Source organism: Cyprinus carpio, chromosome B5 (genome assembly GCF_018340385.1).
Source record: "Cyprinus carpio isolate SPL01 chromosome B5, ASM1834038v1, whole genome shotgun sequence".
Lineage (NCBI taxonomy): Eukaryota > Metazoa > Chordata > Actinopteri > Cypriniformes > Cyprinidae > Cyprinus > Cyprinus carpio.
The window spans coordinates 19,863,699-19,882,231 of record NC_056601.1 but is presented as its reverse complement, the minus strand read 5'-3'; the positions used below and the strand labels follow the sequence as shown (position 1 = coordinate 19,882,231).

The window sequence follows — 18,533 nt, the reverse complement described above, 5'->3', positions numbered from 1 at the left end:
GTAGTGTTTTCAACATCGAATCAAATATAAAAATGTTTCTTGAGCCCCAAATCAGCATATTAGAATGATATCTGATGGATCAAGTGACAATGAAGACTGGAGTAATGTTGCTGAAATAATAAATGAACACACTAAAATGTATAACCGATATTTTAAATTGTAATAATCTGTAAAAAAAAAAAAAAAAAGACCAACCTTAAACTTTTGAATGACATTGCATTTATTAGTACTGCTACAGTATTTCTAATGACAAAATACATTATATATATATATATATATACGCCATAATTATTTTTAAATGAATCATTACAAAGAACTGTACAAAAGGATCAAGTCTGTTTGGAAATTTCCAAAAGCAAGACAAACACCACTGATGTTAAATCACAAAAGGATGCAGCCATATGCTGAGGGGAAAAAAGGGGCATGTTCGTGATAGCCAGACAGTGATTTCTGGAAGGAAACTTCCTTTCCATCACTCACAGATGACTTTTGAGGTTGCTGTTCAGTCAAACTGTTTTCTAGCCTATTACAATAACAACAACAAAACTCTTCCAGTCAGAAGGGAGGGCAAGAGTGAGAATAATGTTTATGAAAAATCTACAGCTTCTCTTTTATTTGAGCCACATGGACCATTCCAGCAGTTCCAGGCAGAGAGAAAGAAATAAAAACAACATCAAGCCAATAACAGAAAGTCCACTGGCCTGAGCGCCAGCTATTGTGACCATTCACTTACCGTCTCACAGTTTGGTTAGCAAACCCTACGTAAGCTATAAATCTTTACTGCTACTTTCTCTGTATGTGGTCAGGGCATGAGTCAATGATTATTGTTTAATGGAATATAAACCACTGTGTGTGTGCGATTGTGCCTGTGTATGTTTGTGTTGTGTGCTTCTCTATCAAACCTGGTCAAAATATTTGGCAAAAAATGTAAGACAGAGAGTAAAGCACACACACACATACAGTGTAGCTTCCACAAATACACATTCAAAAGCAATTAACCAAACTCTATTACCTGTGTTTTAATGATATCATCATCCCGGTGTATCTTCAGTGTATATCCTCGGTTGCAGGTGATAGTACATCGAGCTCCATTGAAGTATCCAGGACTATTGCACTTCATCTCTGCATTACTGACCATTGGCTTCTGACATTCAATGGCGTCACATGAGTAATGAACGCAACTGAGGGATTACAGAAAGAACTTACATTATGACAGTGTCAAATCAATTTTACTGTACAATTTGTTTACTTTAACACTCTTATATTATGAAAGCAAATCTGTGCAACATTGGAAATAAATTCATCAAATCAATCATTGGTTTTTTATTATTGATGATAATAAAACAACACAATAAATAATAAAAATCTAAATCAAAATGCAAAACATGCATCAGCATTTACTCTATGGTAGTAAATCCATATCTTTTCTGCTGTTGAACCATTTTGTTATTTAACAGGAAAACTAATTTATGCGATCTCTCATACCAAACAAATCATTTTTATCACTATAAATTTGTTTAAATTAAAGTTTTCTTACTAACAATTGTGAATCATATTTAATGGGTGAAAAACAAAAGCTTTGCTGATGACTGTGAGGATATAGCGTGACCAAGAAAAGGATTTTTATTGGTTTTGGTTTAAAGACAGCCCTTTATTATTAATCATTTTATTGCCATCTTTTATGCATCATGTGCTTGTAAAGTGAAGTAAATTGATTCATTAAATAACGTTGTGCAACAGGGGATTAAACAAATATATCATCAACATATCTTCCAAACTTGTCACTACTGCAATAGACATCATAAAAAATTCTAATAGTATAATTACAGATCTAAGACCACATCTAAGCGCATTGAACTGGCAAAACGTTTAGTCTCCACACTGATGTGTAGTAATGCTAGATTTATTTCCTCACCTTTGGCCCATGGGGTTATAAATTTCATTGCTCTGGCACCCGCTGATAGTGATGGGGTCAAAATATTGAAAGGAGCGCAGCCCAACACCTGAGATGGCCACCAGAGGAGAGCTGAAGCTCACTATAATGGCTTTTGTCCGGTAGAAAGCCACGCTCAGGTCATGACTCACAGGAATCACCAGTGGATTGTTCCGGCAGCTCAGCCTCCAGTCCCCTACAACCATCCAGCCGTCGCAAAATATACAGCACAAAAATCACCTTCCACACACAGCTTGGAGTAAAAGTTGTGCTTGAAATGTTATTGAGATTGGGGTGAGACTGACCGAGAGGGTGCGTTTGCTCCTTAGTGTCCACCAGCTGAACAGTAATGTTGTGTTGTCTCTGGTCGATGTCGGCTGTCCCGTCAGCAGCCAGGTGGATAATGACCGCAGCAGCCACCATAGGATGGGCGTAATAGGCTTTTGGGAGACAAAAAATAAAAATAAAAAAAATACTTACTCACAGTCAGTTCTATCATTGCTAATTGTGATTTTACCAAGTAACGTGCTCCTAGATCAAAACCTTTTTCTTGATCAAACAAAGCAACAAACTTATTTTTAACCCCAATCTTAGTCCTAACCGTTAACTACTCTTAAATTTTGAGGGAAATGAAACTGAACCCAAAAAAAGACATTAGCATGGTTAGCCATCTCTTACCTTCAACCAATATTGTGAAGTCCAGCTGTGCTGCTGAGACTCGTCACAGGGAAACCAAGCGTACTGAGACACGCCATGCGACAGGTCAAACACCTTCGACTGACAGCTCTGAGCAAACAAACATAAGAGATATTTAGTTTTCCTCTTCCTTAGTTAAACTCACTGAATGTGGCCAATAAAATTGTGTTGTGTGTGAGTGTGTATATATGAAGAGTTCAGATGCAAATGCCTCTAAGTTCCATCTGAAATTTTCTTCTAAAATGAGCATTTTTCTCAGGCTCTTATGTGTAGGTTCAGTAATTTCACTTTAATGACAATGAACAGGTTCTTTTCTTCGCCATTTAAAACAACAACAACAACAACAAAAACAAAACAAAAAGAAACCGCTATACATTAATTTAGTAAGGATGTGTTAAATCGATCAGGAATTCTACTTCAGATGCATAACAGAATGATTTCTGAAAGATCACGTGGCACTGAAGACTGGAGTAATGACTTTGCATCACAGGAATAAATTACATTTTAAAATACATCCAAACAGAAAACAGTTCTTTCAAATTGTAATAATATTTCACAATATTACTGTTTTTACTGCATTGTTCAAATACATGCAGCCTTGGTGAGCAGAAGACACTTCTTTCAAAACCAAGGAAATCTCACCAACCCCAAACTTTACAGCATATTTTGGACTATAAACACAAAGGCACTTAAACAGAGTACTGATGAGGCTACAAGCCGGCAGTCCACTATGAAAATGTAATTTAGACCATCTGGAAGCTCACAATTAGCCTTACAAGTGGCCAGGTTAAAACCAGTGAAATCGGGGTGAACAGGGTGAACTGACCTACTACTCTCTTGAGAGCAAACCACAATGAGACCAAAACTGGCCTGAACTCTAGCGACTGCTGAGTTACAGAATTGCTCCCATGAAGACATTTGACTCTCTGTGTGAGAGTGAAGTTTATCATAAAAGTTGGGTTTCTGACATTAAGGGCAGCTTAGGACATTTTAATCATCAAAAAAGCTCAAAATGACTTTTTTTTTTTCAGGGCAGAGTGAAAAAAATACTTAAATAAACACAGTGCTTTTCTAAGTCCATATTTAGATGGAAAATTCACCCAGTTTTCATGTAAAAGCCTCTTTCTAATAGACCATTTTAAATAAATGCTGATCTAAATGCCTTTTTTAGTGGTATTTTAACTGAACAGCTAACTCCAAGTCCAAGTCTTCTAAACTCTTCGCCCTTGTTTCACGGTGAATTGCATCGAGTGTATTTCATTTCACTGTAGAATAATGTGACAGAGAACCTCTCTGAACCCCCTGAACCCAACTGTGGGGTGACAGTGTTGCAACGCTAGGTGACACTGGAGAGCTGCACGCTTCCTCACAGAGTGAACGGCACTAATTATGTGTTCAATGTTTGTGTATGTGTAAGAGCAGCGGGAGCAGTGCTGTCGCTGGGACTGTCTCTTATCCCTGCACAATAGACATCCCCAGGATTTTTAGGGTGGTATCCAGAGGGTATTTTCTACTCGGTCAGCAGTACAGGTGCGCCGCTAACAGTCTGGCCTTTACGCTGACCTCATTTCCTCTTCAAAGATTTATCTCTCTGTTTAACATCCATTCACTTTGAGCTTCAAGGTGCATCAAACCTAGTTCAAGTTTTTTTTTTTTTTATTTTATTCATTTCAACTTCTACATTTAATGCAAAAGTAAAAGTACTACAGATAAGATATTTTCTGTAATTAAGTTCTCATTTGCTTTACTAAAATGAGTTACTATTAGTTTATTACAATGAAATTATTTCCTGTACCTTATTAGCATGTGTGTGTGGATGTAAATGATACTAAAATATCACTGATCGAGATATAGCTTTTTAATGTTTTGAATTTGTTGTTATTATTATTCTGTTTTCATTTTAATTTTAGTTAAGTTTTAGTTATGTTGTGTTTTTGTAAGTTTTTTATTAATATGTCCATATAAATTGTATTTATTTTATTTCAGTTTTTACTTTTAGTTATTTAAAGTTAAACTAAATAAAAATGATAAATGTTACCCTGGCTACTAGTTTTTTTTTTTTTTTTTTTTTTTACTGTATTACAGGTAATGTTTATTTTTTCAAGTAATGAATGTTTTTATGGTTTTAGTTACTAAAATGACAAAATAGTATATATGTAAGTATTATAGATTTAGAGTGTTTTTTTGTTTTGTTTTGTTTTTTTACTTGGAAATTGGTTATAACAATAAATTAAAGGATAAAATAAAGATATTTGTGTGATTTTCATGTAAATTGCACATTTGGATATTTTTTATGGAAAGAAATTCAACATATTCATAAACAATGACTTTTGCAATGCAGTATAATGTATAACAGTAAATTCTTGGCCAGTAATAGTTTTTTTTTTTTCAGCAGTTGTTCTTACATTTCACATGTACATGATCTTTCAGGACAGAAATGAATTTGTCTCTCGAAATGGAATCATCTTACAGTTCACAGATCTAGAGGTGATGTAATATTACATGAATTAGACTAAGAGACCGGCAATTCACTTCATTCACTACTCTAAGACAGCTCTGCAGGGAGAGAGCTGACTGGAGCAGGGGGATTCATAACATCTTTTTCATCTCTAAATGCCTTATAAAATTTGAATGAAACCATTACAAAATTAGCCGCAAAGCTAGAGAATTCTGATGTAATGCTTAAAAGAGACTTAGAAAGGGAGTATGGGGTGAAAAAATAGAATGAGAGGATATTCGTTTCTGCACTCCTGGCTTAGTCTCATGAGATTCCTCTCTCGCGCGCGCTTTATCGCTCTCTCTCAGCACGCCACAGTAACCTCAGTGACTCCACTCCACCACCTCCCCTCCACTGAGTCAAGTACACTACTGTACGCAGCCTGTCCTGCAACTCCATTGGCCGCTGTGCCACACAATAAGAGAAGAAGCAATTAGTCATTCCAATACGCTGCTAACATTGATCAACACTTTAGCTGTTTCCAACTTGAACGAGGCCTTGATTTACATTCATATAATACTTGCAAAGAGAAACTCCACACAAAGGTGTATTGGCAAGACTATTCAAAGTCATCGTAACCTATGTGCCACCATTTCCCATTACGAGCCACAATACGCATTTTCTAGCAACAATGAGGTTCAAGCACAACTGTGAAAAATGGCCATTTCTCAGTGCCATAAATCCTTAGGTTGCGCACAGCGTGATAGGAATAGTTTTGTGACATGATTAATTCAGGAGCTTGCACGATTTCGGGCGCAAGAGACTCGCGCTCCACAAACATCACGAGAGCGGGGAGAGGAGGAGGAGAAGTGGCCAATAAAACAGTAAAATTACAAATGTATCATGTTGAAATATCCAGGGAGTAAAACAACACAGTTTTTTTAGACGTCCCTCAGAAAGAGCCAATTCTTTACTACTTCCATGTGTGAAGGGTTAGAGCAGTGTCTCAAATCTCTTCTTAACAGAATCTGCTTCTAGTTCAGTCTGACTTCATCATCAGTATAAACATCATATTTTAGATCTGTGTTTTTAGTCAAAACAGCCACTTGTACCTAAAAAATTAGAAATGTTGCCACCTTGGTAACTAATTGAAAAAAAAAGTCGAAGCACAAAAATTACTAAATCTGAAATAAATATAAATTAAGCCTAAATATAAAAAAACTAATAAAAAAACTAACAAAATGACTTAAAATTCAACTCAAATAAAACCAACAAAAAATATAATAATATAAAAATAATGTCATTAACTTTTCATGGGGTCTTCAACACATCCTGACGTATGTGCAGATGTGCAGGTATGCTTGTAGAAGTGCTCACCTTTGTCACTGCAGGATATCCAACAGCCACCTCCGCTGGACAGGATATCTTCTCCTCATTGGACACCTCCACCGCAGTGGCCCACTGATCCAGGAACCCGCTCGGAGTATAGAGACCACAGTCCCTTACGCTCACCTCCCGCTCAAAGTCCTCACACACGCCATCACCATCGTAGAAGTAACATAAGCTGGGCTCATCCAGAGGAGAGAGGTAGAGATGAACTTGTGTGAGAGAGTAGTACTGAACCACTGCACCAAAAGACTGTTTGAGCTGGTAGCAGTTTTTCATGTCCTTAACTTTATTTCAGCAGTTCTCAGACAGTTTCAGGTGGCGGACGATTTCAGTAGTGAAACAATGGCAGACCACCTAAAACACTCTACCCATTGACCTTAAAGCAATTATCTACAATACACACACACACACACACACATGCATACATATTGTTTTCTGCCTTGGATTAAGGGATGATTATATTTCTATAATTTATAATTTGTATGGGGGAAAATCTGTTAAATTAATAATTGTGTGAATAAGTAAATGCTGAAATGATCTCACTTACTATAATTGTTTACATAAAAAACAAAAAGGAACTTGTAGCTAATTTGAATATTTGCTGAATAAATTACACTTCATCAATCAGCCAAATAAATGACATTTATACAGTCTAAATGATATGCAAATAAATAAAGTATCTGTAATAACTTGTTGCCATTTCAACAGTTTAAAATTATAACAACACATCATCTTAGGTATATGTGCAGTTTTAAATGATCTCACTTACTGTTCATTTTGACAAATAAAAAACAGAAAAACTTACAGCTAATATGAATGAAAGCAAAATAAATTACACTTAAGCAATAGGAATCATATAAAAATAAAACAGGAGTCAGACATTTGACTTATTAGTATTAGAAAAAAAGCTGATATTTAATTTAGCTGAGTACAGAACATTCTGTTTAGTTTGTCATACCGTTAAATGTCGTTTAGAGCACTCATTGTTTTACTTGGCATTACTTCACGGTGTTAATACATGGCCTTTTTTTAATGGCTTTCAAACAAGGACAGTCATAAATCAACATTCATGATGACAGACTGATTATCTTTTATGAATGCACTTCATGTATCAGCAGTTCAGACGCATTTTTAGCAAATTAATCACGTCAATTAAAATCCCACTACCATGATCAGATGAAGGACTTTAATAAGAGGTCTAGCCTTTCAAAATTTTGATTTGTATTGTTTGTTCGTTGTTTTGTGCCCTGATGTGTCCCGTTCCTGTCTTTGCCCAGGCCCTGAGGTGTCAGCAAAATCTGAACGCGTATAGCTGACACTAAGGGAACACGCTTTGAATTGCAACGTTCTGTCACCTGTTCAGTCCAGCCATCCCGGTAATCAACAGCTAAGAGGTGTCAATCATTGCAAACAGCAGTCAGGAAACAAGTTTGCAAGATGTGCACTTATCAAATCAAACACTCTTTCCCTGGCAAGCTACCCAGATCTGTCTAAGTTTATATTTCTCAGTGAAATGCACAAGATGAATTTTTGAACACTGCACTGGTTGCTCTTTTCCATGCAGTTAGAATGAATGAATGAATGAATGAACAGAGACTAGGGGTGTTCTATATTGACAAAAGAAATAAGATCTTGATATTTTCTGGGATTTGTTGAGTGTGTTTTCCAAAATTTCATGAAAATGGATAGATTCCTTTAAATGTGAAACTAAAACCGCCAATAGTTTGTGGCAAATCAGCAGCTGCATCCAAAATTGCATACTTGACTACTATATAGTTTTAATAGTTTATTAAAATGATTAAAATAGTTATAGTAATTTCTGGTGAGATTCTAAAGAGCACATCCAATTAACAGGTTACTATAAGGCCACTGGAATGAGCTGTGAATGGCAGTGAAGTGATGAATTTGACACAGAGAGGTCACATGACAAAGAGAACATGACAAATTTAGTATGTCTGGATTACATCCATACTGCACACATTTATACCCTACTGAATGTACTTTTATAACGGTCGATAAGTAATTTCATATTCTAAGGGATTATGTGTTTTCAGAGTCAGAGTCATTGAGTCATTAATTTAGTTGGTTGGTTCAAACCACTGATTCCTTCAGGAACAGAGCAAGTGTCATTATGAATGAGTCATTGACTCATTTGATTTGTTCAAAAATGCAGACTCTTTAAGGAACCAAATATATAATTGTACTGATAAAAACAGCAGACCTGCTTGTGCGATATTGCTTTACTACACTCTTAAGGTTCTTTACTGGCATTGATGGCTCCATGGAGAACCTTTAACATCTGTGGAAACCTTCCATTGCACTAATAGTTCTTTGCAGTGAAGAATGTTTCTTTAGATTATTAAAATATTCTTCACAAGAAAAAAAAAAGTTTTTTAAATAACTATTCACTTAAGAATAGTTACTATTTGAACAATTCCAAAATGGTTATTCTATAGTACTGCTGTGAAAACCCCCTTTTGAATGATTTATTATATCATACAAACTAAATACAATACAAAAACTCATACAAGGGTATTTTTTTCCACATATCTTGATTTTTGAGGACACTGTTATAGGCTACATCATGTAATTAAAGTGTGCACTGTCAAGGCACTGTTAGAAAAAGCTACATTTAAAAAAAGATTCATTCATGATTTCTCTGACATTCATTGTTTTTACTCTCTTTTTTAGCATGTTCAATGTAAATTACTCATTTACATTTTTGTGTGAACTGTTCCTTTAATGCAGTGAAGGATAAACTCATTGAACCTACTCCAAAAAAGAAAAAAAGAAAAAAAAAGCGGAACTGCCAATTAAGCACTGTCGTGTACTAGTGCAACCTCAGACTTCCAGAGGTGTCCTAGAGGTCAGACAAGACTTCAGCTAGATGAATGCTGGCTACATTCAACAGCGAACTTCAAAAAGCCCTTCTTATCTGTTCTTCTTTGCTGCCTCCTTTTCTTCTCTCTGTCTTTTTTACTCTACTCCAGCTCTCCGTCCACACGTTTAGAAGAAAAGGGGATTGTTGCATTACTGCTAACAGGAAGAAGTGCCACAAGGTTTGCTAGTGCTCATTAGGCAGATCTTAGAGCTCTACAGCAAAGAGTAAAGTCTTTTGTGAGGGGACTTAAATGTCTGTAAGAGGGTCCAATTATGCGGCCAATTGTTATGACAGAACTGATTAGCTCACAACTTAAAGCACTCCATTAACATCACAACCAGCTAACAAGTTTTGTGCTATAAAGGGATAGTACAACAGAACTTTCTTGGTCTTTCACACATTGTCGGTGTAGGACACCGGGTGACACTGATGACAGGCTGAAGCCATGAGATTGATGGCTGGGCGACCGGGCAGATCTGACATCAATAGAGCACTGAGAAGTAATGTGCAATACAGCTAAATGCTGCTGGAGCAAAACATCAATCAAACTGATGCTACACTTTATATACCTTTAGTTTATTGTACTTTCTTGTTAAAATAGCGCTAAAAAATCAGCAACCCAAAATGAAAATGTCATTCCAAATACATATGCTTGCATTCTATTTTTTTTTCACCCTAAACAAAAGGAGGTATTTTGAAAAATCATTGTGCAGCTCTTTTCCATACAATGTGTGCCATTGTATAGGAAAAGAGCTGCATAATGATTCTTTAATGTCTATGTTTTCTTACAATGTCTGACCATGTCTGCCAAGCATAAAAAAAGCAACAAAAAAAAGAAAAAAGAACCATAATACTACTGCACTGTATTTCAAGAAGTCATACAATAGCTTTGTATGAGAAGCAGGCTCAAACTGGTCATTGTGAACTTTCACAAATTCAACCTTGTTTTCCTTTAGAAAAAAAAAATACATATATATGTTGGAATGACAAGAGGATAAATAAAGACTTATTCTTTTAAGTTTTCTAGCTATAGATGACGATCACATACCAACACAGTTGAACAACGGCTCTTTCTTGCACTGGTTTGAGCAGCCATCTCCATTAGCGAAGTTCATGTCATCACATTGCTCTCCAAGATATCTGAAAGGCAGACAGACATAAGTCATTGAAACAGTTAAATCACACAAGTAAACTTACTGCCACAAAGCTGTTTTAAATAAATAAAAAATGAACCTTTAGTCAGTCATGGTTCAAAACAGCTGTTACAAGAATAAGCTGAAATAAAGCAAGGTTTATACTTTTCCAATCAGCTAATGGAAATCTGTTCACTGAAGACATAGATAAAGGCTTCTGTAAACAATCTTACACAAACAACTCAATTCAATGAGCCATTCTGTTTATCATGTTTATTTCAGATTGTTTTATTCACAATACGTTACCTATTTTCTAGGGATGTAACGATGCATCTCGAGCTGATTGAAAATCGACTCAAATACGTGACCATTCAAATCGGTTGAGATGTTAAATGAAATGCGACACAGTTTATATAAATGTATCTCTGAGGGAACTGAATGTCTTTAAGAAAGTTTAGATGGTATTTTCTTTCCTTCTCTGTATAATGCATATTATTACACGGCTCTGTGGAATACTTGATTCTGATTGGTCAGTCGCAACATTCCGAGGTATGTTATCCCTGGATAACAACCGGTAAAAGCTAATAGCACAGGATCATCTGGGTACCAGCAGTCAGCGCTGTACTCTTGCTTGAACTATTTTTTCTTGGTGGAAGTTTTGCGTTTGTTTAGCTAATAAAATATTAAAACTAGATTCAAAGTGGTGTACAATTATTTAATTATGTCATCCCGGTATTGCGGACTTGCTCTCGTTTCATACAAACGCAGCTGATGCCATTTTGCTACACTTGTTTTGTACGCTGTAATGGATTATAAGAGAACTAACAAACTGTTAAGGTTTTAAAACATATCGTCTTAATTATTTGATTGCCTTAATTATTTTTGTGGTGAAATGTTGTGTAATAAATGGTTTGACTGCACCGTTTCCCTTAAATGTCCATCTAGTTTGAATATGCCACTTGCTTGCAAATTAAGAACAGCTGTCAAATATTTCAACTCAAATCAATATTTTGCGTCTAATTATTTACTTATGTGGCAAGTAGCCATGTAATAAGAATAAACCCCTTCAGGCTGATACAAGTCCTGATCACCCTATTGGGGTTTATTCTGAGATAACAACTGGCTGGATGTACATTATCCCTTACTTAAAATAGCAGCACTGCTTTGTTTACAGCAGCAACCAAGGAAATGCTGTATTGCTGCTGTTCCATAAGCACCACCTGCTGTCAGAGACTGAATTTGCATCTCAATCAGCCTAACTGCTGCTGTTGTTTCGTTCAGATGTTTTGTTTAGTATGGTTTCACAAAGCGAAAAGCAGACCATTCTGCATTTTCTGCAATCGAAAGTATACAATCTTATTTAGATTAAAAACTGCTCATGCTTGGATCAAGAATAAATACAGTGGTTGCCTCAGAGCACAGGCAAAGCCTTAGTTTGTTTATATAAAGATATTTCTTTTATTTGTATTTACTTAATTATACTTGTTTGTTTTAAAATTTTTATTTAGTTGTGTTATTCTACATATTTTCTATCATATATTCTACAAACCACAAGGATATGTACATTTTTTCATTTCTGTTAGATTTATAGTGAATGCAGTGAAAGTTTAGAGAGTGAACTCACTTTTGGATGAGTCCATCTCCACAGTAGGGTGAGCCCAGCTGGTGAGAGAGAGGAGGAGATGGTTCACTCTCCGCTCTTCTGGACACTGTCAGCACATGGTAGGTGTACGTCTCATCAGGCTTTAAGTCCCTGAAACACATAAACAAGGGCTATTAGTATGTTTTTAAAGTTTTATGCAGGATGTAAGATATGGGGTGGTTTAGAGAAACCCAACTCCACAATGATTGCACTCCTAAAACTGTAGTCAATTAAAAGGTTGTGGGTCTTTACCATTCAAAAGTTTGAGGTCAATGAGAACATATTTATACAGCAAGGACACATTAAATTACCCAAAGTAACAGTAAAAATTTATAATGTAAAAAAGATAAAAAAGAAAAAGAAAAATGTTGTTGTTTAGAACTTTCTATTAATTAAAGAGTCCTGAAAAAATGGTTTCCATTAAAATAAAATAAATAAATAAAATAGAGAAACAGCACAACTGTTTTCAACATTAATGATAATAATTATAAATTTAATAAAACATTTCTTAATGTTTCTTTAAAAAATGCAGTACTTGGTTAGAGACTTCTTTCAAAAACATAAAAAAAATAAATAAATAATAATTAAAAAAAATACTTACCAACCCCTGAAACTTTGGAATGGTAGGGTACATATGTTTCAATAGGGTTTTCAAAAGTTTTATTAAATATAAAAGTTTGATCACAAGTTAGAGTACTGCTGCCAAACAGACAATGGTGAACAGATATATTGCTCATATGCTTTCCATTAGCACTTCAACAAAACATGACAAGAACTCATCATCTATTGCTTTATTATATATTAACACTTTATTATAGAACTGCTTTAGATTTGCACCTGTTCCTGACTTGAGTTGAATGTGCACTTTTCTATATTATATCCACATCACAAACATATATCTTGAAAACCTTAGTATAAAAAAAGGACTTCATGCCTTTAAAAGCAATCTGCTTACTTCTACCTAAATTAACAATGTTTAAATATTTACAACTGAGAGATGGAAAATTGCTTTGGAATGAGTGTTTATGAGACAATTGTAGTGTTTGCCATTATATAAGGCAATAACCACTCAGTGCATTTAATTTAAGGGATTTCGTGTGAAACAAACTGGCCCCTTTCATCTTCAAGCACCAACAATTAGATGCTAAGAAAGGATGGCTATTGTAATGTGACTCTACGTAGAGTACAAAGCGTGCTGTACGCACTCTGAGCTCTCAGCACTCGTCATGACTGTAATAAAACCCCTCAGGTACACGAAGCACAAGACTCAGCAAAGTAAAGCTCTAGTCATCATCTGTGGCTCAGTGATCAGGCCTCTAAGCTCAGCATAGGATCCGTCGCACAGACCACCCAAATGATCCCATAAAATGCATTTCCGCTCTCATTCTATTTGTCTTCACCTCACAATGAAATGGCAAGAATAGAGCGACAGAGAATGGAGGTGGAGGGAGCGCAGGATCAGTCGGGGAGGCAGAGGGGGAGGTAGGGCACTTTTCTCTTGGTCAATACGCCCATCTGTCTGTGTTACTAGTCCTTAAAATAAATAAATAAAATATCTTCCTGTTATCAACCCAGCCGCTTATGGGGTTCGGGTTAACGAAAACATTTTAATCGCGACTCAGATCAACCCTTAAACCTCTGTCTGCACATGTGCTTCTCAGATCCTTTACACCGCTTTAACTTTCTGCCTGCAGGAACACAAACTTGGAGGGATCGCGCAGTGTGCGGAAAGCCTCACAGCTGGTTCAGGTATACTCGACTCAATCAGCTCCACCATGAGGCTCTAAAACCCCACAAGCTTCTCCAGCTGCAGACTTCCCAAACAGTCAAATATGGGTCAGAGAGCCTCAGTGGTGTGAGAACTGCCGAGTGCCAGAGGACACTTTGCTAGAACTGCACGCGGAGTCTGAGCCAACCCCCAAAGGCAAGAGCTGGAAGATCTTGGCCCGCAATGTGGTCTTGTGGCTGTGTTTTTCTAAGACATGTTTGTTGTGGAGAGGCAGAGCAAAGCTAAAAGAGTACTGCTGCTATCCTTAACAGCCACAGTGACTCCTGAGGTAGACCGTTGGCTTGGCTTCCACAATGAGGAAAGGATATTTTGCCCGTTGAATCGACTAAGTATCAATTTAGCCATCAATGTCTTGTGGCTACATTACGAATTTGCGGCGAGGCTGTTTGTTTGTGAAATCATAATAATTTATTGGAGCTTTTGTGCCATACTAAAAACACTCAGAGACGATCATTCTTAAAAATAAACCCGCAGGTATAAAACTTTTTATAAGTCAGCCTGCATTCAAAGACACAAAACAAGAAGACAACATTCAAATGAAATGCCATAGTCACATATGAGTAATAATTCGGAGAAACCCTGGATCTCAAACATTGCGATGTCACAGCACCTTCCTGTCTTCATGTTTTCAGATGACAACAACGTTTTTCGAGCCTCTGTGCTGGAATTTGTGGTAGCTCATGACATCATCACTATTCCCGTGCGGGATACCCCGCAGTAGTGTGGGAAAACATCGCAGTTCTTAAGTCAATAGGCTGGGAGCGTGCAGCACTGACAATGTTCAGGAAGCACGCGGCTAGTTAAGCAAGATGGTAACCAGACACTAAAGCAGCTAAAATCTCTGGGTATAAATATGACCGGTTTCACTTCCTGAGATCATAATGGGTTAGTTTCTATCAACATTTGTGGGTTTTCATTTCTCCAGGGTTTCTTTTCTTTCCCAAATTACCATATGGGTTAATGATTTATAAGGGGCCATTCACACAGAATGTATTTTTGCATTAAAAAAGATGCAAATATATATATATATATATATATATATATATATATATATATATATATATATATATTTTTTTTTTTTTTGCAGATATAAATGATTAAATAATAGATATTGAATTTTGAGTCAGTCACAGTCTGCAGGGTTCCTCTCTATGATGTCATTTCTGTTTTTTTTTTTTTTTTTTTGTGCGATTTGGTCTGCAATTAAATGCAGCTGGACTTTGAAACAAACTAGCAGAAGAGTGAGATATACAGTACAAGTCTGTCTTTTCTGTTGCTTGTAATTGAGCTCTATAGAGGAGCACACTCATTCTCCTTAGTTTTTTTTTTTTTTTTGAAGGTACTCTTCTCTTTCAGCCCAGATGTTGGAAAAATCATATTATAGTATTCGCTGTATACCTTCAATAGAAATCAAAAAGATGCATCTCATACTGCCAAGCTCTCTGTGCAGCTGCTCACTGCTTGAAGTGTTTAGGAGGAGAATGATGATCTAAAAACTTAATTACTTCAAAGGAGTGGAAATAATTTGTCATTTTAAATCAAAATCAGATTTCATATGGCTAAATAAAACAACAACACAACCTCAATCATATAATTTACCGCACCACAGATGTTTGGTCAGACCGCAACTCAACCCAAGAGATCCATCAAGAGATGCTTACTATATGCTCTATGAATGAAAGAGAAACGCGCTGCTGGAATCCATGACAGCTCTGGAGGAAAATGTGAGATTCTTGCAATGTTGACCTTCAAGTAGCTAATACATAATCTCTTCAGATTACTACAGGAAAACAAAGAGACACTGCACAAACACAGATGTCTAACCCAGAATGTCTTGCTTGAGAATGGGTACTATTCTGAAGTCATGAATCATGCATGTTTTTCACAGCTTTATAGCAATTATTCATCAAAGAATTATGCACACATACATACTGTACATTTTCCCTCATGTCATTAAAAAAAGTTATGTCAATATGGAAAAATGAAAGATTCTGCAAAAAAAAAAAAAAAAAAAAAAAAAAATATCTGGATAAAGAATGCTCAGAAAGTTTGCATTTTACAAACAAAAACAGCAGCATATGGCTTTGGAACAGCATGTAGGTGAGTAATTAATCACAACATTTGAATTTTTTGGGTGAACTATAGCTTAAAATGCACAAGACAAAGCTAAATTTGCATATCTTGTGCATGCTTACGACACACAGCACTGATTTGTGGGTTGAGTGTGTTTTTTTACAACACTTTGTCTTGTTGGCCTGTGACATAATCATATTGATAAATCTGCAAATGAAAACAGGGGTGTGTGGAGCACTATGGAGGTTCTCAGAGACCATGCTGCTTAATCACTCTCCATACTGTAGCAGCAGTGATCTATAGCGCTGTTCTTTGGCTGAGATCCGATATTATAGCACATTCCCCTGCTACACTGAAGAGCTCTCATTAGGAAGCCTGCCTCTTTTAGCCAGACACCACTTTGATTGGGGCTGCTTTCACTGGTCACAATGAGTGATTGCCTGCCTCTATTGGAGCCGAACTAGGCTTGCACCTGGAGGATGAAATGGCCATGTAATTTTGCGCCACTCTGGAGCTGACAAAACATTTTATGGCCCTTGTTTTCCTGGACGATATGAAAACGATCTCTAGCTAATTGTCACAAAGCGATGATGGATCAGGAAAGGCCACCCACATTGAGGACTGAAAGGGAGAAGAAGTGAGAAAAACAGATAAAAATAACAATAGGAATCATGCCTGCAATACTTTTCATTTTAGGTAGTAAACAGTTCAAATCTCATCAAATGATTCCTGTTAATTTAGTTACATTTCCTAGGAGTCTTTGAGAAACAACTCCATACCTATAACTCAATTACAGCTTACAGCTTAACTTTTTATAGGAAGGAATCTCTTGTGCTGATACTGAATAATGAATTTCCTGGATTTAGCTTTTAGTTAAAGTGGAAGTCTTTCTGAAATATCTTGTATTACTCCTCACAACAGCTTTCTCAACACCACTTTCACTCAGCGTTTATGAATTTCAGACGCGGGGAGTTTTTCGCAGATCCCAGAGCGGTACAAGCCTGCTGATACACTGATACATTTTCTCACCATCTGGTGAATACAGCTGTGCAGCATTAATACATAAAACAAACCTTTTCAATTAAAAACCACATTATATGAGCAGATTAAGCTGTTGGCTGAACCTGGATACCTTACTAACACAACTTGGACTGTACTACTACAAACTAAACACAGCTTTAATGTATGTTTGGATATGTCAGTATAAATACTACTTTAGTTCTGCAAAGATGTATTAAGACTTTTACAGTTCTAAATATTATATATATTTAAAATATCTAGATATTTATTTGTTAAGATGAAAAGATCTTCATGTCTTTTCCTAACATGCTGCTGTTGCTGCAGCTGTCACTGTATTTACTGTAGTTTCACTTGTCAGGAGACTTTTTGGAAACAAGAAAAGACACTAAAAAAAAAAGCCCAGTGTGAGGACTGTGAAGTTCATCGGGTTCACATTGGGTCTTGTTTATATGCACTGAGTAGATTTTTTGTGAACGCTAATGTACACATTATTGGCAGTCTGCCAACTGAGGTGTGGTCTTGTTCTGTTGGAGGGCCTAGCATTCAGAAGCTCTGGAAAAAAGTCCAATACAAAAAACACACAAAAGGAAGCAGACACAATGCCTGCCTACTAAACAACTAAAGTCTTCATTGATGTCCTATTAATAAGAGGCATACTTCCCTGATCTTTACATGTATATGTCCTTGCAGACTGCACACAATATACAGCAGTCTTATTCAGACACAAAAGACTCTGATGAACTGATTCTTTTTAGTGAATCAAAAACACACAGTACAAGCAGTGTAGTCTGATTCAAAAACAATTGACTCTTATAAACTGATTATTTGTAGTGAATCAAAAACATATAGCATAAGCTGTGTAGTCCGACTATATATATAAACTCCAGTTGAGTCAATCCTTTAACTCAATCATTTTAAAAGACTCACAAAAACAGGATTTACCATTTAAATCATAACCTTGACATAACCTTCATAATATTATATTGTTCAAATAAATATATATAAATATATATATAAAATAGAATCTATCTATCTATCTATCTATCTATCTATCTATCTATCTATCTATCTATCTATCTATCTATCTATCTATCTATCTATCTATCTATCTATCTATCTATCTATCTATCTATCATCTATCTATCTATCTATCTATCTATCTATATATCTATCTATCTATCTATCTATCTATCTATCTATCTATCTATCTATCTAGTTGGAGTCTATCTGTCAGCTTCTGCTGTTATCAAAGAGGCAAAGGCTCTTCAAACACTCTCCAACTGTTTTGTGGCCACTTAGAATTTATGAGCATCCCATGAAGTTAAACTGCCTGGGAGCACTTAAGCATGTATCTCTTAGATGACAACAAGCTGGCTGTGAAATTCTTCGAGCTGACCTGAACCCCCAGCCCAAGGAGTAAAGGATATGTCTGAAGACCTCACACATAGTACCTAAGAGACATTCATACAACGGCAAAGCACATCAACACATGGCAAAAGCTAAAACATCATGTGCCAGTGTTCCTAGAAATGTCTTGAAT

The 18,533-nt window shown here is 36.2% G+C and overlaps 1 protein-coding gene across 2 annotated transcripts in view; it reads right to left on the bottom strand.

Annotated features, from left to right (window-relative positions):
• Positions 1-18,533, bottom strand: part of LOC109062165 (pappalysin-1-like) — a 73,875-nt gene that overhangs the window by 24,828 nt on the left and 30,514 nt on the right. For both annotated transcript variants that reach the window (XM_042724802.1, XM_042724803.1), the window contains exons 8-14: positions 12,094-12,222; positions 10,385-10,476; positions 6,444-6,640; positions 2,612-2,719; positions 2,239-2,374; positions 1,916-2,129; positions 1,013-1,181 (exon numbers count right to left, since the gene is read on the bottom strand). In XM_042724802.1, coding sequence (XP_042580736.1) covers positions 1,013-1,181; positions 1,916-2,129; positions 2,239-2,374; positions 2,612-2,719; positions 6,444-6,640; positions 10,385-10,476; positions 12,094-12,222 — 1,045 coding nt within the window. The remainder of the gene's footprint in view (positions 1-1,012; positions 1,182-1,915; positions 2,130-2,238; positions 2,375-2,611; positions 2,720-6,443; positions 6,641-10,384; positions 10,477-12,093; positions 12,223-18,533) is intronic.